At 54.8% G+C, this 21,009-nt stretch overlaps 1 protein-coding gene across 1 annotated transcript in view; it reads left to right on the top strand.

Annotated features, from left to right (window-relative positions):
- The window catches only part of AKT2 (AKT serine/threonine kinase 2), a 50,869-nt gene extending 29,860 nt beyond the window's left edge, over positions 1–21,009 (top strand). The window contains exons 4-14 of the mRNA XM_079799776.1: positions 648–759; positions 11,405–11,558; positions 12,288–12,419; positions 13,869–13,934; positions 15,021–15,089; positions 15,800–15,922; positions 16,970–17,098; positions 17,291–17,505; positions 18,012–18,099; positions 18,207–18,309; positions 19,354–21,009. Of these exons, the coding sequence (XP_079655902.1) occupies positions 648–759; positions 11,405–11,558; positions 12,288–12,419; positions 13,869–13,934; positions 15,021–15,089; positions 15,800–15,922; positions 16,970–17,098; positions 17,291–17,505; positions 18,012–18,099; positions 18,207–18,309; positions 19,354–19,433 (1,271 nt within the window). The 3' untranslated portion in view covers positions 19,434–21,009. The remainder of the gene's footprint in view (positions 1–647; positions 760–11,404; positions 11,559–12,287; positions 12,420–13,868; positions 13,935–15,020; positions 15,090–15,799; positions 15,923–16,969; positions 17,099–17,290; positions 17,506–18,011; positions 18,100–18,206; positions 18,310–19,353) is intronic.

Raw genomic sequence — 21,009 nt, 5'->3', positions numbered from 1 at the left:
ATTATAAACTGATGAACAAAAAGATAGATACAGAGACAGTAAAGCATCAAACAGACTGTAAAATTACAGCGGGAAGGTTAGGGAGAGGTGGGGGAGATAAGAGATCAACCGAAGGACTTGTATGCATGCATATAAGCATAACCAATGGACGCAAAACTCTGGGGGGTGAGGGCATGTATAGGAGTGGAGTGGTGGGGCGGGCAATGGTAAGATATGTACACATATAACACCTTAATGAAGAGAAAAAAAAAGAATCTGCCATTCCCTAAGTATGCTGGGCCCTCTGGCACCTCCGGTCTCTGTACACAACGTACCCTTCTGTCTGACTGACCATGTTCCCTCTTCCTTCAGGGTTCAGTGTAGAATGCCCCTTCCTCCAGAAGAAGATGCCCCTAGGTCCCCCCATCACAGTTCTGACCACTGAGCCGTCATTGTCTAGCAGACACACACACACACACACACACACACACACACACACACACGATCTTGTGCCCCATGGAGGCAAGTCCAGAGCTATCTGTCACTAAGGTGTCCTTAACACCATCTGGCATGCGGTTGGCACACAGGAGGTGGCTTAGGGGATGTGGGCTGCAGGCCAGCAGGGCTGTCCCCTTACCCTCCCGTCTCTGTCCTTCCTCTGCCTACAGAATGCCAGCTGATGAAGACGGAGAGACCGCGGCCCAACACGTTTGTCATACGCTGCTTGCAGTGGACCACAGTCATCGAGAGGACCTTCCATGTAGACTCTCCAGATGAGAGGCGAGTCTGAGCCTCTGTGTGGCTGCCCTTTGAGAGTGGCAGGCCTGATGAGGGGAAGGGATACAGATGGACAGACTCCCCTGTACCCCAGTTTTTAACAGATGGAGCTCAGGCCACATCAGGGCCTCTGATTATCTGGAGATGGGTGGAGGGTCAGGGAGCTACATTGTCAATGCGCATCTCCCTTGCTTTTGAGGCAGGCGGTCAGAGACTTAATCAGAAGAGATGATATAGGTTTGCCTAGTTTAAAAATCACACAGTATAAGGGAGGTGTCTAGCTTCCTTCTCCCTCTGTCCCGCCCCACCCCCACCCCCAGGTTAACTGCTCTTCTTATGTGCCCTCCAAGAGCTTCTTCCAGGGGGACGGGCTCGCTCACTCCGATCGGGCTTTTCACGCCCGACTCCCCTGGTTTTTCCTTGTTACACAAAAGGTAGCATTGTACACGCACTTGAGCTCTTTTACTTAACTTGTCTTGGGAATGCTCCTGCTTCAGTCTATAGTGAGCTGCTGCTGCATTTTTGTTTTCTCAAACAGCTGCACTTGTGTGCTCCCAAGTTTGTAGAGCAATTCTTTATGGATGGTGACTGGGCTTGTTTCCAACCGTGGGCTCGGTACAAGCAACGCCACAGTGCAGTACCTGTGCTTGTCTTGTTGGCATATGTGCTGTTAAATTTGCAAGATGAATTCTTAGATGGAGGCTTGCTGGGCTATAGGGGATATGCATTTAATGTTGAGAAATGTTTCCATTAGGCTATGTCTAAGAATCCACAGCTTTGTGTTTTTCAGATGTTTGGATTTTCACCAATCTGATCAGTGGGAAATGGCACCTGAGGGTGGTTTTCATTGGCCTTTCCTCTGGGTTAGAGTTCCTTTCATATATTCAGGGGCCATGTGAATTTCTCTTTCTGAACTGCCTGCTCATATCCTTTGCCTATGTTTCTATTGGGTAGTCTTTTTCTTATTTATTTCTGAAAGCTCTTTGTGCTTTAGGAGCTTAGCCCTTTGTAATGAGTGGCAAATGTTCCTCCCACTTTGTCCCTGTGAGCCTCTCTTTGAGAAATACTCCTTTAACTTGTCTCTGGGGTGAGGATTCAGCCGACCCTCCGGAGAACCCTAAAACAGTGCCATCCAAGAGAATTGTCTCCTGTGATAGAAATGTTCTATACTTGCAGTGCCCAAGTGGGTGCCCGTGGTGCATTTGAAATGTGGTTGGTGCAACTGAGGAATAAAATTCTTTATTTTATTTAATTAATTTAAATAGCCACATATGACTAGTGGCTATACTCTTAGTGCATTTCTGGAGCATACACAAAATGATATCACAAGACATATACCACAATCTATACTGTAATTATTGTTGCATACCTTCCCAAGATCAAAAATATATTCGCCCCTTCAAGGGGAACAGAATTACCATCTCAGGCCAGCTGAGGTTACTCAGCTGAAAACTGGGAACCAAAACAGACTGTCAGTAAAAGCTGATTCAGACCAATAAATACATAGGACCTGAGGGCTGGCTGAGTTTTGGAAGTATAGGTAGGAAGGCGTTGGCCACAGAGGTAGGAAGGAGAAGGTGACTCCAGGAAGAGGGACCAGCACATGTAGAGGCCTGGAGGAGGGACACCTTGTCATTCCAGGAACATCGGGGGTTTTGTGTCACCAAAGAATCAAGCACCAGAGGTTTTGGAACGGGAGGAGGGGAGAACCCTGAAGCTGGTGAGTTCAGCCAGGGCCTGGACTCCAGGTGGAGGTCCCCAGGGGGCTTGGCAGGTGGTGACGTAGTTTGTCACAGGTCGCTAAAAGGTTCAGGGGGCTGACAAACAGGAAGCCCTTGATTCAGCGGTACCTGGCACACGGTGTGCAAGCCTGGGAAAGGAGCAGTGGGGAGCTGGCGAAGTGTTTGCTTAGGCAAGAGACCTGCTCTGGTTTTCATTTTAATAAGATACCATGCCCTTCAGTGTGGGGAATTCCCTTTCTTAAGACTGGGGGATAGGGCGGTGGGGCTGGGGCTGCTCTGAAAGCAAACCCCAGCTTCCTGACCTTCATCCCAGGGAGGCGTGAGCCAGAAACCCAGTGAAAGGGAGCCTGCTCTGCTATGGGCTGTCCTCACTGCCCCAGCCACGTAGGCCCGAGCCTGGAGAGAGGTGGGGGGTGGCGACAGAGAGCCGACAGGGGTCACACTGGTGGCTGGTCCTTGCCTAGATGCTGCAGTGGCCTGCTCACTGCTCCTGGTAGCCTCTCCTGCTCCCCAGTTGGCTCTCCTGGTCAGCTAGAGGGATTCCCTGAGCCCCGCCCTGCCAACTTATTTCTAATACACATTTAGTATAATAAATAAAGGTCCAGGGAGAAAAAGGGGGACATATGTAATACTTTCAACAATAAAGATTAAAAAAAAAAAGAAGGTTCAGATTCCTGTGCCCTGAGTCAGCAATTTAGCATTTGCCATGTTTGCCTCATGCTGAATCTTGAACTTCTGTTCATATTATGACACTTACCTCCTTAATACCTCAGCAGGCATCTCCTAAGAATAAGGACGTTCTCCTACAGAATCATGGTACCATTATCACGCCTGAGGTGATTCTTTATAATATACTAGAGGCCCGGTGCACGGCATTCGTGCACTGGGGGGAGGTTCCTCAGCCGACCTGAGCCCTTTCGCAGTCTGGGAGCCCTTGGGGGATGTCCGACTGATGGCTTAGGCCCGCTCCCCATGGCCACAGAGACGAGAGAGGTTCCCAATGCCACTGCGCTTGCCAGCCATCAGCCCAGCTTCTGGCTGAGTGGCGATCCCCCTGTGGGAGCACACTGACCACCAGGGGGAAGCTCCTGCATTGAGCGTCTGCCCACTGGTGGTCAGTGCATGTCATAGGGACCAGCTGTTCTGCCGTTTGGTCGATTTGCATATTACCCTTTTATTATGTAGGACTAGAGGCCCGGTGGACGAAATTCGTGCACTCTTGGGGGGTGGGGTCCCTCAGCCCGGCTTGCGCCCTCTCACAGTCCAGGAGTCCTCGGGGGATGTCCGACTGTTGTGGAGGCGGGAGAGGCGCCTGCCACCGTGGGCTCTGGCTGAGCGGCGCTCCCCCTGTGGGAGCGCACTGACCGCCAGGGGGCAGCTCCTGCATTGAGCGTCTGCCCCCCCCCCCGCCCCCGCCCCCTCGTTGGTCAGTGCACATCATAGCGACTGGTCGTTCTGCCGTTCATTTGATTGGCATATTAGCCTTTTATTATATATGATATCTAGTAACATCCTCCCCATAGCCATGCCATACTTGGATTTCCCCAATTGTCCTCAAAATGTTTTGTAAACCAGGATTTATTCAAGGTACATGTTGTCTCTTTGGCCTATTTTAATGTAGTTCAGATCTTTCTCTTTCCCCCCACATGATATTGATTTTTTTTTTTTTTTTTTTTTAGGTAAACCAGGCTAGTTGTCTTGTAGAATGCCACACTATGGACATGTTATCTTACTGACTTTTGGCACTGTTTACTTTGGTCTTTTTCTACCTGTATTTCCTGTAAACCAGGAATTAAGTCTAGAGCAGGGTTGGCAAACTATAGCTTAGCCTCCTGTTTTGTAAATAAAGTTTTATTAGAACATGACCATGCCCATGGATGCTTTTTCCCTACTGTGGTATAGTTGAATAGTTGTGATAGAGACCATGTGGCCTGCAAAGCCTAAAATATTTACTGTTTGGCGATTTACAGAAGTTTGTAGACCCCTGGTCTTGGCAGGTATGCTTAATAGTGTATTACATTAGTGTGATCTTTTAAATGTAAATCTTATAATGTAATTTCTCTTCTTAGAAAGCTGAGTGGCTTTTAGTCCCACTTGGAATAAACTACAAAGTCAATACTATATTCTACAAAGCCCTTCATGGTCTGGCCCCCTCTCCAGAATATTTCCTGCCACTCGTTTTCTCACGGTAGCCACACTGTCTCCTCACTGTTCCTTAAGTAGGCCAAACGCACTTTCCACCTGAGGACCTTTGCACTTGTTGTTCCCTTTGCTTGGAGTCTTCTTCTCCCAGATATCATTATGACTCTCTCCTTGACTCCATGAGGTCTCTGCTCAGATGTCACCTTCTCAGAGTGTTCTGCCTCGGCCCCATATCTCTGTTACCCTTCCCCTGCTTTTCCTCCTCCATAGCACCTGTATGTTTATATGTGCTGGGAGCATGAATAGTTGTTCAGTAAATGCTTGTGGAATGAATAAAGGATAACTAAAACTAATTCTCTGTTGGCCCACACCCTGTTCTAAGATCTTTCCATATATTAACTCATCCTCAGAACATTTCTAGGAGGCAGTTCTCACCTGTTAAACAGGGATGATGATAGTGAAATGGAGGCACAGGGAATTCTAGAATAAGCGAAAGATCTGAAGGGCCTGGGTTTTCGCCACCAGGCAAAGCTGGGTCTGGATCGACCAACTCAGCCACCTGAGGGTATCTGTGAACAGAGGGGGATTCAGATGTCCTCCAGCTGTAAACACCACTCTGGGTCAGAGGACGGCCTGGGAGGGAGAGAGGCCCCGATCCGTCATCAGACCAGCAGTGAGTTGTTACTCCTGAAGCTGTGAAGAGGACAGGCCTGTGTGCTGAGGATAGACCTGCCACTTCCGGTTTACTGGGCTTCCCTCTGGGGTGCACTTAATCCTGCTCAGCTGGGTATCTCGGGGTTGCGGCCCAGGCTCTGGAGTCAGACCAGCACTGTGCCACGTTCTCAGCGGGGCTCAGTTCCCTGACTGTCATGAAGAGCAAAGGAGGAAGTAAATGTGAAAGCGCCTGCCTGGGGCTGCCCCATGGAATCCTGCTTGTTGGCACCTTTTCTCTTCTCCATCTCCTCTGCCCGGAGAACTGCTGTGGTCTGCTCATGCCCTCTCACTGCCCCCAATCTGTACCCCACACAGCAGCTGCTGGTTTAAAACAGAAATCGGGTCCTGTCATCCCTAGTAAACCTTCAGTGACTTCCCATGATGTTAAGATGTAAATCTTAACACAGCGGCACATGCAGCCCAGTGGGATGAGCCTGTCCTCCGTCCTACGCTCATCTGCTCCGTGCCCCCTCTCTGTCAGCTCTAGAACACCTGCTGGGCCTTCTGCAGACACCCCGGCTCCCTCCTGCTCAGGGCCACATGGCTTCCTTTCCCTCCTTCACTTTGCATGGCTGCCTCCTTCCCTCCATTTCATTTCATAGCCAGGTGCCCAGTGCCTCTTCTCGGTGCTGGGATTGCCCATGTTCCAGGAACTTCTTTCAAGCCCTGGCTTAGACACACCTCCTCGGAGAGGCCTTCCCAGACCACCCTCTGAGAAGGAGCTTCCCGTTCTAGCCCCTGCCTTGGAAACCTGATACACTTTATCTCCTCCATCAGGCTAGGAGCTCCATGGGGCTTGTTTTCTGCTGCAGCCTCAGTGCCCAGAACCAGGCTGGCGCCCAGAAGGCAGGAAGTATTGCTGGCTGGCTGGCTGGGCCAATTCTTACAACCACTCCTTGAGGTACTTGCTGTGCTAGGCACTGCCCTAATGCTTTCTGTCTAGTGGCATTGCACCTTTACACAACCCTCTGGTCCCTGCTGTACGTGGCAGCAGCTGGGGCACAGGGAAGTTAAATCACCTACCCAGTGTTGCCTCCCGGAGGGACAGAGCTAAGATCATGCCAGGCCACCCGGCTCCAGAGTTTGTGTGCCAGCCACTGTGTGATGCCCAGCATATGTGGGAGGCAGGCAGAGGCTGGAGAAGGGAGGCCACTCAGCCCCCTGCACAGCTGGTTTGCAGCAGAGCTGAGCTCCAGGCTCTGGCTCCCGGGTTCCGAGTCTATGCTGCACACAGCTGGTGCTGCCTGGGGGAGCTTGGATCCACCAAATGTGTCTTCCTGGCCTCAGAGCCCAAGTGAGGGATAGGAAGGCTCCTGATAGCTCCCCTGAGGGGAGAAGTGCTTTGGGGGTGGTAGGGCCCCCTGGGTCCCTGGGCCTCTGCTTGCTGGCTGTGTCTCAGCCTCCTCATTCATAGAAGGAGGTTCATCATACCTACTTCATAGGGGAGTCAGGAGGTCTCATGGGGTTACCTCTGGTAAAGTGTCCTTTTACAAATTTTAAAATGCTCACTGTGTGTGTATGACCTTGTATTAAAGAAACAGTGAAGCCCCAGTTGATTGGGCATTGCCCTGTACATTGAAAGTTGGCAGGTTCGATTCCCAGTTAGGGCACACACTCAGGTTGTGGGTTTGACCCCTGGTTTAGGTGTGTAAGGGAGGCAGCCGATGATGTTTCTCTCTCTCCCTCCCTCACACCGTCTCTCTCCCTCTTTCTCTCCCTCTCCTTTTCTGTCTCTCTGGGGGAAAAATAAAATAAATAAAAACATATCTTGCCCTGGCCGGTGTGGCTCAGTTGGTTGAGCGTCGTACTGTGCTGGTTTGATCCCCATGAGGGACATGCAGGAGGCAGCCATTCGATGTTGTGCTCTCACATTGATGTTTCTCTCCCTCTCCCTTACTCTCTCTCTAAAAAAACAACAACAAACAAAAAAAACATGGCTTGGTGAATTTCAGGCCAGAAAAAAACACACCCATATATCTTGGGGTGTGAATTAAAGAAATAGAGTGCACCTGTGTGAGTGGAGGGCCTTGGTGTTGCTGCCTGGGGGGGAGTCCTTCTCGAAAAGGTCAAGTCCCAAGGCGTGGCTTTTCTTCCCTCGGCTCCTGAGTTCTGTTACATGGTGTTCCTTATTCCCGAGCCTGTGGGAGAGTGCCCTGCTCATTCCCTGGGCCTCTCCTGGGAAGCGGTAGCTTTCATCAGGGAGCAGTGGGTGGTGCCAGGAGCCAGGTGGCTCCACCACAGCCTGGCTGTGTGCCCTCCAAGGTGACTGTGCACCTCAGTTTCCACATCAGAAGCATGCCCATTCCTCCACTGCTCTTAAGAGAGATGGCATGAGGTGGTTTCTGTGGAGCTGTTATTGTTCTCATGTCTCTTGGCGGGAAGGAGGTTGGTTCCCCTGGGAGCTTTAGAGGCGTGGAAGGCACATCAGCTCCAACTCTGGGTGGGAGCTCCCCTCTGCCCCAGACACCATGTTGCAAACCCTTGAGGAATATCCTGGACCAAGGCCCTTGCTTTTTCTCTGAATTCTGAGTGCTGCAACCTTGCAACCTCGGTCCAGTTGGAACAGGATGGGGAGCTTGTCAGGCGTTGGGAGAGCCCTAGTTACCCTCGTCCAACCTTCTGTATCCCTGAGGGTTTCTAGGATCCCTGTGGGGCTGGGCAGCTGAGTCAAGCCACCTTGTAGTTGGCATTTCTTGAGTTGAGCACTTTCTACGTATGCGGTGCTTTGCACATGCAGCTCACCAGTATCGCAGTGTCCCCAGCCTACCGCACAGGGCGGCGGACTGGGAGGGGTGAGCTTGCCTGGTGGCAGAGTTACCACTTGAGCTCCAGCCTGTGTGGCCCTGGATCCCATGCTCCTGATCAGCAACTCGGCAGCCCAGAGAGGTAGCTCCAGAGGAGTCCCTTGGAGCTGCTTCCAGAGCCCCTGTGGTGCGGGTGCGTGTTTGTTTATTCAGGCCGCTGTTGATGGGCTGTCAGTGTTCTCCCTTAGAAACAAAGACAAGAGTGAGCTATGCATCTTAGTCGGCAACTTGCTGCTTTTCATGTGACAGTCTCTGTGTATGAGATATAGACATTTAAAAATATATATATCAACATATCTCTTAGGAGATTGGTGATTTTTTAAAACGCATTGTTAATTTTCTAAGAAAACAGTTATGATCTGATAAAGTTAATTATTTTTCAAAATACAGAAATATTAATGTAGGCACAGGAATTTATATTGTAATTGGTTCCAAAGAGGGCACAGGGTGAAACAAGTTGAGAAATGCCTGCCTGAGGCATTGTGCACTGGGCCTTGGTGAGCTCCATAGGGATGTACACTGGGTCTTGGTGAGCTCCATAGGGATGTGCACGGGCCTCGGTGAGCTCCATCAGGGTGTGCACGGGCCTCAGTGAGCTCCATAGGGATGTGCACGGGCCTCAGTGAGCTCCATAGGGATGTGCACGGGCCTCAGTGAGCTCCATAGGGATGTGCACGGGCCTCAGTGAGCTCCATAGGGATGTGCACGGGCCTCAGTGAGCTCCATAGGGATGTGCACGGGCCTCAGTGAGCTCCATCGGGATGTGCACGGGCCTCAGTGAGCTCCATCGGGATGTGCACGGGCCTCAGTGAGCTCCATCGGGATGTGCACGGGCCTCAGTGAGCTCCATAGGGATGTGCACGGGCCTCAGTGAACTCCATAGGGATGTGCACGGGCCTCAGTGTGCTCATAGGGATGTGCACGGGCCTCAGTGTGCTCCATCAGGATGTGTACGGGCCTCGGTGTACTCCCTCTGATTGTGCACCGGGCCTCAGTGAGCTCCATAGGGATGTGCACGGGCCTCAGTGAGCTCCATAGGGATGTGCACGGGCCTCAGTGTGCTCCATAGGGATGTGCACGGGCCTCAGTGTGCGCCATCAGGGTGTGCACGGGCCTCAATGAGCTCCATCGGGGTGTGCAACAGGCCTTGGGGTGCTCCCTCTGATTGTGCACTGGGCCTCAGTGTGCTCCATCGGGATGTGCACGGGCCTCAGTGAACTCCATAGGGATGTGCACGGGCCTCAGTGAGCTCCATAGGGGTGTGTACGGGCCTCAGTGAGCTCCATAGGTATGTGCACGGGCCTCAGTGTGCTCCATCGGGATGTGCACGGGCCTGGGTGTACTCCCTCTGATTGTGCAACGGGCCTTGGGGTGCTCCCTCTGATTGTGCACTGGGCCTTGGGGTGCTCCCTCTGATTGTGCACCGGGCCTCTGTGTGCTCCCCATGTGTAATGCAGGAGGAAGGGTGAGTGCTCTCCCCAGAGGCAACCAGGGCCCTGTATCAAGACCATCCTTTTCAGAGGTGTTTGCGCTTATGTGAGCGTGTGTGCATAAATTCCTTTTGTTTTGTTTCTAACTCCAATAGCATGGTACTGTGCTCTGTCCGCACCTTCCCTTTTCACCTAAGATATCTTAGGTCATTCCAAGTCCACAAATAGATCTGCCTCATTCTTTCAGCTGCAGGATGTTCCCTCTCCACCTTACAGAGCCCTGTGAGCTCAATACAGTTGCCAAGATTCCTTATGATTTTCTTCTCTCTAGTTTACTTTATTGTAAGAATATAGTATATAATACATACAGCACACAGAATAGGTTTTAATTAACTATATTATTGGTAAAGCTTCCAGTCAACAATAGGCTCGTATTAGTAGTTAAGTTTTGGGGAGTTAATATTTAGTACGTGGCCCTCTCCAGGAGGCTCAGTTGGTTGGTGTGTCATCTCTACACTGAAGGTTTGCAGTTCGGTTTGCAGATTCAGTTCCCCTCAGGGCACATATCTAGGTTGCAGTTCGATCCTTGGTTAAGGCACATACTAGAGGCAACTGATGGGTGTTTTTCTCCCTTTCTCTCTCCCCCTCTTCTTTTCTCTCTCTCTAAAAATCAATAAAAACATATTCTTGAGTGAGGATAAGAAAAAAAGTTCAGTGGATTTTCAGCCTCGCAGGGGGTTAGTCAGGGGTCAGCTGCAGTGCTGTTCGGTGTGTGTGGAGATGGAGACTCCCAGGCGAGCAGCACAGCAGGGTGGCCCGGCTTGGCCTGGTATGACCTTGGGCAGGGGCCTCAGGAGCACAGAACGGTAACACATGCTGCCTCGTAGGTGGGGGGAGCGGAGGGAGGGCAATTCTCGGGCTTATTTACATCGATGTGATTTGGGAGGTTGCCTGCTTGTGCTCTCTGAATTCTCGTATTCCTAGCAAATGTTATGTTTTTCCAGCTGCTCATGTAGCTGTGTTATAGACATAAGCAAAATCCATAGGGGTTTCAACAGATACTGCCACTTAAAAATTTGTGGGGTGAAAATGAAAATTTGTGGGGTGGGTAAAAAATGGGGGGTGTGGACAATTTCGTTCAGCCTCCTTTTTTTCTTCTTCTTCTTGTCTCTGGTCACTTTTACCTATTCTCCCCTCTCTCCAGACAGAACAGTTTGCAAATATCTAAAGCTAACTCTTCCCCAGTGAATCCTAAATCATGAACAACAGACTAGCTAATTGCTCTGAAGCCAGGCTCCCTTTTGCCGGGACTGCTCCTTCTCCTCCACGCCCCTGCCCCAGTGGGAACCTCTGCCCTGACCAGTCCTCCTGGCAGAGCCCCCTCCAGGGAGTTAGGTCGGTGGCTCTTGCCTTTTAAGATCTTTAGCTTCTCTGGCTAATGAATGCTTCCTTTTACTCTTGGTTTTCTTTAACAAAACATTGGTCACTTGTACACTTGAGCTTGTCATTTGTTCCGAAGAAATTTAGCACTGTCTCTTCCTCATTCAGGGCTCAGGGTGGCATGGCAGCTCATGTTCAGGGGGCTGAGAAAGAAGGTGGTTGCTCCTCTTTGAAATGGCTGCCTGACTTCGGGTGGCCATTCCTGGGACATAGATGGTCTCTGTCCTTATTGCACTCTTGCTCTCTCCCACCCAGAGGTCCTGTCAGCTCCCCAGCTCAGACAGGTTGTGCCCAAATGCCCAAAGGTGTTTGGAGATGGTGGGACCCCGGCCTTCCTGCCCAGGACTCATGGCTCCCCCGATCTGTGCCCACACAGGGAAGAGTGGATGCGGGCCATCCAGATGGTCGCCAACAGCCTCAAGCAGCGGGGCCCAGGCGAGGACCCCATGGAATACAAGTGTGGCTCCCCGAGTGACCCTTCTGCAGCTGAGGAGATGGAAGTGGCAGTTAGCAAGGCACGGGCCAAGGTGGTAAGTGCTTTGCGGGCAGAGCTGCCCGTCTGTGAGCTCGCCTCCCCTACAAGGTTGGCCCTGTCACCATTGGTTTCCATGCCAAGTGTGAGGGGCCCCGGCCCTGCCATGACTGCCCTGTAGCATGGGTGATCTCACGGCGTAGATGCCCCAGGGCTGCTCCGTGCCCACCTCCTCCTGAGAAGTCATTAAGACTTGTCCACCCCTCACCCTAGCCAGTTTGGTTTAGTGGATAGAGCGTCTGCCCTCGGACTGAAAGGTCCTGGGTTCAATTCTGGTCAAGGGCACGTATCTCGGTTGCAGGCTCTATCCCTGGCCCTGATTAAGGCTTGTGTGGGAAGTAACCAATTGATGTGTCTCTGTCACAGCGATGTTTCTCTCTCTTTGTGTCTCCCCCTCCTTTCCACTCTCTCTTAAAAAAAAAAAAAATCAGTGAAAAAATATCCTTATCCTCAGATGAGGATTAACAACAACAAGAAAGACCCACTCACCCCACATCAGAGCCCTCCCAGGGCCTCATGTCTGGGAGAGTTGAGTGCTGGGAGAGAGAGCCCTGGTCTGAAGGCCACTTCAGAACCAGCAGTTGCTGCCCAGAGCCTCCTTCCTGCTCATGCTGGAGCATTTTGGCAACAGTGTCCTTTGATTTTCCTTTTCCTTTGTGAAAATTTTCTCCCACGGGCCATGTGCCAAGTTGCACTGATGGCCCTGCTCTCTCCCCATCCCTGGCAGACCATGAATGACTTCGACTATCTCAAGCTCCTCGGCAAGGGCACCTTTGGCAAAGTCATCCTGGTGCGGGAGAAGGCCACCGGCCGCTACTACGCCATGAAGATCCTGCGGAAGGAGGTCATCATCGCCAAGGTGGGTGCCTCCCAGGCTGCCCTTGGCTGGCCTGGGTGCGCGCGCGGGCGCGCGCGCGGCCGGGACACTTACTTGTGCCTTCTGCTACCAGCATCTCATTTCTCCACCAACCCATTCCTCTGGGTTCAGTCCTGTAGATCCCCAGGCTGGCCTGCCTGCTGAGCCCCCACCCCACGCTCTGGGCGCCTGGGGAGGGATGTGGAGAGTCTGACTGGCCTCATCCAGCAGGCACTGTCAAGGCCTGAAAGGAGGTGTCCCCATAGGCCGTGAGGGTGGGAGCTTGGCTCAGGGTGTCTCAATAGGAGGCTGGCCAGGAATGGAATTTTATTCTTTTTTTTTTTTTTTCTTTAAATGGAAAATTTCTAACATACACAAAATTTTTAAGAGAAAAATAAATATAATGGACTCCCATGTAGCCTTCATTCAGCATCAACAATGATCAACATTTGGTCAATCTTGTTTTGTTAGCTCCGCCCTCCCCCTTCTTCTGGAGTATTTTAAGGCATGTTTTAGACAGCGTGTAATTTACCCATACGTACTTAGAGAGGTATCTTCCACAGGTGAAGATTTTAAATACTATAATTGTGGTACTGTGGCCATGTTCAACAAGATGAACCATCCCAATGTCACTGTCCAAGGCAGGGTTCCTCAGCCTCAGACATTTGTGCTGACTGTTCTCTGCTATGGGGTCATGCTGTGTACTGTGGTGTGGAGCAGTGACCCGTCTCCACCCAGGAAAGCAGTAGCTCCCTTCCCCCTGAGTTGTAACAATCAAAAATGTCTTCGGCCATTGTTACCAATGGTGCCCTGGGCATAGACTTTCCCAGAGGGAGAGGCATGTCTGGGCTGTAGGTGGCTCAGGACTGTCAGCAGCTCTTGGTGACTGCGGAGCCTGTGTTAGAGTCAGCGGGAGGGCTATGCAACCACTGCTGGGCCCACTCTGTTTCTGGTGGGTCCGAGGAGGGGCCCAAGAATCCGCTTTTCTCCAGTTCCAAGGTGACACTGATGCTGCCCCTGTGGGGACCACACAGGACCGTTACTCCACAGCCTGGAGTCCTAATTCTAGATCGAGTTCTTCTGGCAGAACATTTACAGGTGGTGATTCCTGGGCCTGTGACATGCCTCAGGGATCTCACGATGTCTGCTTGCTCCCTCTTAGGGGTGTTAAAATTGTTCTGTGGGCTCGGGAGGTGACAGCCTGATCCCTTCATTGTGAAGTCCCCATCAGCCTCTCGCCTTGTGGTTTTGAGAGCAAGCCACTGAGTGTCCTTGCCGTGGTCCCTTGTTCCTTAGGGCTTGTGGATGGTGACGTGCCACGCCTGCCCTTCTCGCTCTGCATAATGGCTAGGAACGGAGTTGTCTTTCACCAAGATGTTGCCCCATCCCTTAGGTTGGGGGCATGCGTGCTGTCGCCCACCAACCCCTCACCTGGCCTCTGTCTGTCTGCAGGATGAAGTCGCCCACACAGTCACCGAGAGCCGGGTCCTCCAGAACACCAGGCACCCGTTCCTCACTGTGAGTGGTACTCCCTCAGACCTGTGCACATGGGAGCCCCAGGCCAGCCCCTTTGGACAGACTGGGAGCAAGCCCAACCCTGCTGCTGGGAAGCACAGACATAGTGTTGGCCAGGTGGCTGGGCCAGGTGTTGCTGGGCTCCCCAGGTGGCCTGGACCAAAACCCCAGAGGTGGCAGCTTCTTCCTAGACAATGGCGTCGTGTCAGCACCTCAGACGACAGGTGCAGTGACACTGCAGGATGACCCAGGGAGCATGGCTGCCGCCTTTATGAGTTTGAGGCACTTAGCCCAGCTGGTCAAAGTGGGAACGTTATTTTTTTGTTTTTATTTTACAATGTAATGCTAGAAGCAGATGTATCATTGTGCTGCCTGTCAACTTACGCTGAGCAGATGATGCCTCTTTGGGCTACAGCTATTAGTCAAATGGACCAGGTTGAGGATGGCTTATGGGTTGTTTCTGTACCTCAGTTGCTTTCTAGGTGTTCTGTTAAGCCACAATACTTGTTCAAATAAGATCTTCCGCGTACTTCCATGCAGCAGACAGGAAACAGTGGAGTTGTGAGCAGAGGAGCAGCGAAGGGTTCTGAGCAACCCTCTTTAGAGCTCCTCAGAGCGGTGTGAGAGCTCCTCTTCGTCGGCAGATCGCTTGTCCAAGCCGGCTTTGGGGCCAGCTCCAGCTCGAGATCAGCTCCAACTCCCAGCCAGCAGACCTCGTGTGTGTGTGTGTGTGTGTGTGTGTGTGTGTGTGTGTGTGTGTGTGTGGCGGGGCGGGAAGAGGGAGGGAGAGAGAGCGTGCGCACGCTTAATGCATTTGACTGTAAAATAGAGGAGGAAGAGAGATGTGAAATGGCTCTGCTTGCTCAAACTAGTCTCTCTCCTGGCCTTGCTTCTTGGAAGCTCAGTGGCAGGCAGAGGACAGATTGTTCAGCCTAGTAACCTCTCCCGGCCCTCAGAGCCATGAGCCCACTCACATACCCCAAAAGGCGAAGCTGAGGTTTGAACCCCGCTGCCCGACTCCTGTGGCCAGGCCAGCGGGGGAGTGTCTAGGCTGAATCGGCGGTGCCCCAGCCACTTTCCTTCCCGCAGGCGCTGAAGTACGCCTTCCAGACCCATGACCGCCTGTGCTTCGTGATGGAGTATGCCAATGGTGGGGAGGTGAGCTGCGTGCCCCGCCTGGCTTTCTGGGTGTCTCGTTCCCAAGTGTGGGGGGAGTGAGATGGAGGGTAGGGGGAGACTTACCGGGGGTCAGCTGGTCCCGTCCCCCGCTCCTTGAGGAAGGCATCGCCATCTTCATTTTACAGGTGGGGAAACATCTCAGAGAGGTCAGTGGCTTGCTCAGATTCACACAGCCAGTGGGTAGGACACACACCGAGGTCCCGCGGGGTGGAGAGGGCTGTGCGGGAGGTTGGACGACAGTGTGGAGGATGTTCTTAGAGGATGACCTGCAAAGAAAGCGTATGCAGGCCTTCTGCTTTCCCGAGTCTGTTCAGAGCAGTCAGCCCCTTGCTGGCACCCACTCCGTGACCCTTCCTCCTCTCTCACGGTGTGACTCTGCCTCTGACCATGGGCTTCGTCTGCCCCTCTGGTCTCACCGCTGTGGTCACCTGCTCATGACTGTGTCCTCTGCTTCCTTGCTGTCACTCCTTCATTCACTGTCCCCTTCATGCAGGATGGCCCAGGACTGTCCCCTCTCTCCCTGCGGCCAGTCCTTCACGTGAACTCTTCTCTCAGTTGGTCCTTTTTGGTTGTCACTTGCCGGTTCATGGAGTAGATTTGACGTTTTCCCTGGACCGCCAGGCAGGGTTCCGTCCTTCCTCCTCTGGGCCAGGGGCCTGATGCCCTGTCCCCTTTCCCTCCTCCGGCAGCTGTTCTTCCACCTGTCCCGGGAGCGCGTCTTCACGGAGGAGCGGGCCCGCTTTTATGGTGCAGAGATCGTCTCGGCCCTGGAGTACCTGCACTCGAGGGACGTGGTGTACCGCGACATCAAGGTGAGCCTGTGGCCGCCTCCTGTGGAGGGCCCGGCTGGCCCGGGGCACACATGCAGGACTCACCCCAGGGAGTCAGGGAGACCGAGCTTCCCCCCCAGGGAGGGTCTGTCCTGTCCACGTGCCTGTGTCTAGCTCCCTCTGGGGCTCAAACCCTTCTGCTCTGGCCCCTAGCAGTGGCTCCACAGCAGGCAGCCCTGCGTCAGGTCCCTTCTGAGCCTCCTGTGCGCAGAGGCTGCTGAGCAGTGGAGGGTGTAAACTGGTGCAGGCACTTTAGCGGGCAGTTTGCAGCAGCCACCAGCAGTGGACGTGTGCGCACTGAGCCAGCCATTGTGCCCGAGGCGTGTGCACCACAGGAACAGGTACCTGTGTGCACCTCGAAGTGTGGACACACTCCTCGCAGCACTAGTCATCCTAACCCCAGGGGTCCGCTGTCGGAACATGGATGAAGTCCAGGTGGTGTGTTCGCACACGGGCTGCACAGCAGTTAAAGAGACCACACTCAGCCACACACAGCAGCGTGGATACGTCTCACAGGCTGACGTTGGGAAAGCCAGGACAGACAGGACCAGTCTGTGTTGATGACAGGTGTAGGTATAGGCAGGGGAAACTGCAAAAGAGAGAAGGAAGTAAAATTACTTCTCTGTCTGGAGCAGGGGATGGCTAGTAACGGAAGGGGCACATGGGGTGTCTGAGGGACTGGAGGTGATCTGTCTTGACCTGGGGGAGGTTGCATAAAGGCCCACCAAATGGCCCATTGTGTGACTGTTTAGGAAAAAGGAGAGAGATACTGTCCCTCACATCCAAAGTGGGGGAGGGGAGGGGAGGCAGGTTGGGGCAGGACTCAGCTCCCCTGAGGGGTGGCCAGGGACTGGGGAGGTGTGAGCCTCAGAGGGTGAGGGCTGAACCCTGTGCTGGGGTGTATCCCGTAGCTCAGCCTGGAGCCCGTGATGTGACAGCCCCTTCCAGGGCAGGGCTGGCACGTGGGGTTCAGGGAGGTGGCAGGAAGCCCGGGAAGACATGTTCCTGATACACTGACTGTTCCTACAGCTGGAAAACCTCATGCTGGACAAAGATGGCCACATCAAGATCACTGACTTTGGCCTGTGCAAAGAGGGCATCAGTGATGGGGCCACCATGAAAACCTTCTGCGGGACCCCCGAATATCTGGCACCCGAGGTGTCTGGGCTGTGATGCTGAGGGAGCGGGGCCCCGGGACCGGGTGCTTCCCCCACCTAGACGCTCTGAGGGCCGGGCTCCAATTCCTTAGATTGGCCTCCCCAGCCCCGGGCAGGGCCTTGTCCCCACTGGACCCGTCAGCTCCTAGGCCCCAGAGTATGGGCCTGGCCCCTCATTGCCCCTCCCCCTCAGGTCCTGGAGGACAACGACTACGGCCGGGCTGTGGACTGGTGGGGGCTGGGCGTGGTCATGTACGAGATGATGTGCGGCCGCCTGCCTTTCTACAACCAGGACCACGAGCGCCTCTTCGAGCTCATCCTCATGGAGGAGATCCGCTTCCCGCGCACGCTCAGCCCCGAGGCCAAGTCCCTGCTGGCTGGGCTGCTGAAGAAGGACCCCAAGCAGAGGTGAGGGCTGGCGCCTGCCCTGCGCTGCCCAGCACCACCTGCTGCCGCTGCTCCCTCCGCCCAAAGGGGCAGCGCCCACAGGCACACGCACTGGTGGGGGTGCTGTGTGGTCCCCACAGCTGGCACTTGGAGCACTCCCTGGGGTCAGGCCGTCCTGGTTCTCTGCCCGCACTGCCTTGTTTTATGGGGATGCTGAGGAGCAGGGCAACCCTGTCCTGGCCATGGGTGGCCCAGTCATACGTGGCAGAGCCGGGATGTGAGGTGGCCAAATGCCCCCTCAATTCACATCCTGGTCTTGGCCCCAGTTGCAGTGTCCTGGCCCTGGCCCTAGGCACGAGTTCCCTCCTGGCCTCACTTTCCTCCTCTGCGAGGCGGGGGTCTGTGGCCGGGACAGGCTTGTTAAGGCTGTTCAGGGCCTGCATATCACAGGCCCAGGCCTGCACCGAAAGCGTCTCCCAGAACCTGGCTGCCCCGGGAGGCGGGTGCTCATGGCCGTCTCTGCCCAGGCTCGGCGGGGGGCCCAGCGATGCCAAGGAGGTCATGGAGCACAGGTTCTTCCTCAGCATCAACTGGCAGGATGTGGTACAGAAGAAGGTGAGTGCCACCACCCACTGCTTCCAGCAGGAGCTCGGCCCCTGTGGTGGCCTGGGCCAAAGCCTCCTGGCTGCCGGGTCCTGAGCCTGGGCTCCTCTCCTCCACAGCTCCCACCACCCTTCAAACCTCAGGTCACATCTGAGGTCGACACCAGGTACTTCGATGATGAGTTCACTGCCCAGTCCATCACAATCACGCCCCCGGACCGCTGTGAGTGTCTGAGGCCCCGCGTCCTGTGGGCTGGCCGGGCGGTGGAGGGCGTCTGCTGCTGACCCAGTTCTCCAGGAGGAAGCCGCAGGGCTTTTGCTGTTAGGCGTCTGCGGGCCCAGTGAGCTCACCACAGCCCTGGGTCCAGCCCGTCCCTGTGGTCCAGGCAGAGGTCTGGGTAGGAGATGCTTGGGGAGTCGTCGGTACCGAGATGGCAGATCCATAGTTGTATTCGCAGACCACCCAGGTCTTTGGAGCCGGATTATTCACTGACTCTGTAGCTGTTTGAGTTCTTACTCACCCGCCCAGTGCTGGGCTCTGCTGGAGACAAGGCAGTGATGGAGGTAGCCCTGGGCCTGGCCCTCAGGGAGCGCTCAGTCCAGGTGGGGTGGCAGCCCAGAGTGGTCAGGACAGTGTGTAGGACCACAGGGACTGGGGAAACTCGGAGGAAATGCCTGACTGCAGGTCAGGGAGGGCTTCCTGGAGGGGGAGACATGGCAGTGAGACTCAGTCCTGGCAGAAGGAATGGCTGTGGGACGTCTAGAAATGAGAGTGTTGCAGAGGTCAGAGTAGATGAGGGGAGAGGAGAGGGCGTGGACGAGCAGGAGGGTCTTCTCCCCTGGGAGGAGTGGCGATTGTGCAGGGGCTGTGGAAGGGCTTTTTAAAGAGGAACAGGGTTGCATCAGGGTTTCAGAAAGACCTTTGGCTGCATGTGGAGGGTTTGTGTGGGTGGGAGTGGTGGCCAGGGCAGGAGCTGGGCAGAAGAGGTCTGGGCAGACCTCGAGGTGGACAGGTGTGGAAGGGGAGGAGGAGGAGAGCAGGGAGCTGGTGGGATGCCGAGGTGGCTGAGTGAGCAGCTCGGAGCCAGGGCTATGACCACAGGGTCTCTGTCGGGGAGGAAGTCTGTGGACACCTCACCAGCTGGAGTTTCTGCCTGTGGTCTTTCCTGAGGGTCATTCCCCTCTGTCCCCCTCCCCGGGAGTCTGGCCGGGGTGCTGGGCCCTCTGAAAGCCCGTCTTCCCAATCCACCTCCCCTGACCCCTGCAGATGACAGCCTGGGCTCTCTTGACCTGGACCAGCGGACTCACTTCCCCCAGTTCTCCTACTCGGCCAGCATCCGCGAGTGAGCAGTGCCGCCCGCCTGCCCACTGCCGCCGCCGCCACCACGGACATGCATGGCTGCCGACGCCGCCGGGGGCTTCGTCTTTTTGGGTTTTTTTTGGTCTTTTTTGTTTGCATCTCCACCCCTCACCCCTTCCCCCCATTTCTAGTTTTCAGCCCTCTGCCAGACTCCTCTCAGTGGACCCAGTGGCCCTGCCTCCAGGACCCTGGCTGCCCTCACTTTTGCGCCCAGATCAGGACTGGGGAGACTGTGCCGCGGCCCCAGGACCTGGCCTTTGGGCAGTTGGGAAGATTTTGGTTTTTGATCAACAAGTCCCAGTGGGAGCGGAAGTCGGGGGCCTGCCTGAGTATCGGCTGGGCGCCCGCGGCTGCCTGCTGTGTGCGGTGCCGCCCTCAGAGATGCGGACAGCGCTCTGGGGCAGCCTTCCGTGCCTGTCCTCAGGCTCCGAGTGGCCTGGCGAGGGGACAGTCCAGCCCCTCCCCACACAGCAGCGGAAAAGCAGTGAAGTCCAGGGCCAGGCGGGGCCTTCGGGAGCTGCAGGAGCAGAGGTCTAGGGCTCCCTCGGGCTGGGGTCGGTTACCTGGTGGGGAACCCAGAGCGGCCAGGGGGATGGACGCTGCCTCCCTATGCCCCACGCTGCTCTCCTGACCCTGTGGACGAAGTAGGAGGAACATTGGGGCCTAGTCTGCCCACCCCCGAGCCCCGTGCCTTACCAGGGCTTCCTTCCAGCCAGCCTTACCTCCTGCTGGGCCTGGGCCTGGCCCCGGCCCCTCCCAGGATGGGGGCCAGCATTGCCCCTTCTCTCTGCCTGGGGTGGAGGGGTGCCAGCCTCGGCTGCTCCACATCTCGCACCGAGACAGTATTGGGCCCCGTGAACTTGGTTGAGGAGGGGCCGGGGAAGGGTGTCTCTGGTACGTACTGGGGTGGGGCCTCTGAGAAGGAGGCCCCAGGCCACCCCCCTCCCCCAGCCCCACGTTCTGCAGCCTTAAGGTGAACGTGTCAGTGCTATGGGCACTCGCGTGCGTGCGTGCTTGGACTGTGTGCTGTTGGTGTCCTTGTGCATCTGAGTGCACATGGGGTGTGTGTGTGCATGTGTGCTGGGTATGTATGTGAGAGAGCAAGCGTGTCCCGGCCTCGGGTGTGTGGTGTGTGTGCGTATGTGTGTGGACTCGGGCCCCTGGCCCTGACCCCAGCATTTCATCCCAGGGGGAGGGGTGCTGGCCTAGTGGGAGAGCCACACGTGAGGTCCCCTTGCCGCACTGTCTCTCCCCCTTCCCCACCAGCATCTCCGGGTGTTTGGAACGTAACTTTTGTGGTTTTGATCTTCCCACCTCCTGTACTAGGTAGTTCACAGAGAGACATCTGGGGTGGGTGGGGCTGGTCTGGGGGGTGGGAGGTCTCTCCTTTTTGTGTGTGTATGTCATTTATCTGACAGTTCTCCCTCTTCCCCACTGGCCTTTCCCTGTTCCTCATATTTGTACGGTACAAGCAATAAAGACTCGTTTCAGACCGGGCCCACCACCTGGGCCTTGCCTTGCTTATGGAGTGGCCCCAAGTGCCCCCTGCCTCCCGCTCCCATT

Source organism: Cnephaeus nilssonii (assembly GCF_951640355.1).
Source record: "Cnephaeus nilssonii genome assembly, chromosome: 20".
Classification (NCBI taxonomy): Eukaryota; Metazoa; Chordata; class Mammalia; order Chiroptera; family Vespertilionidae; genus Cnephaeus; species Cnephaeus nilssonii.
This window is presented reverse-complemented; position numbering and strand designations above follow the sequence as displayed.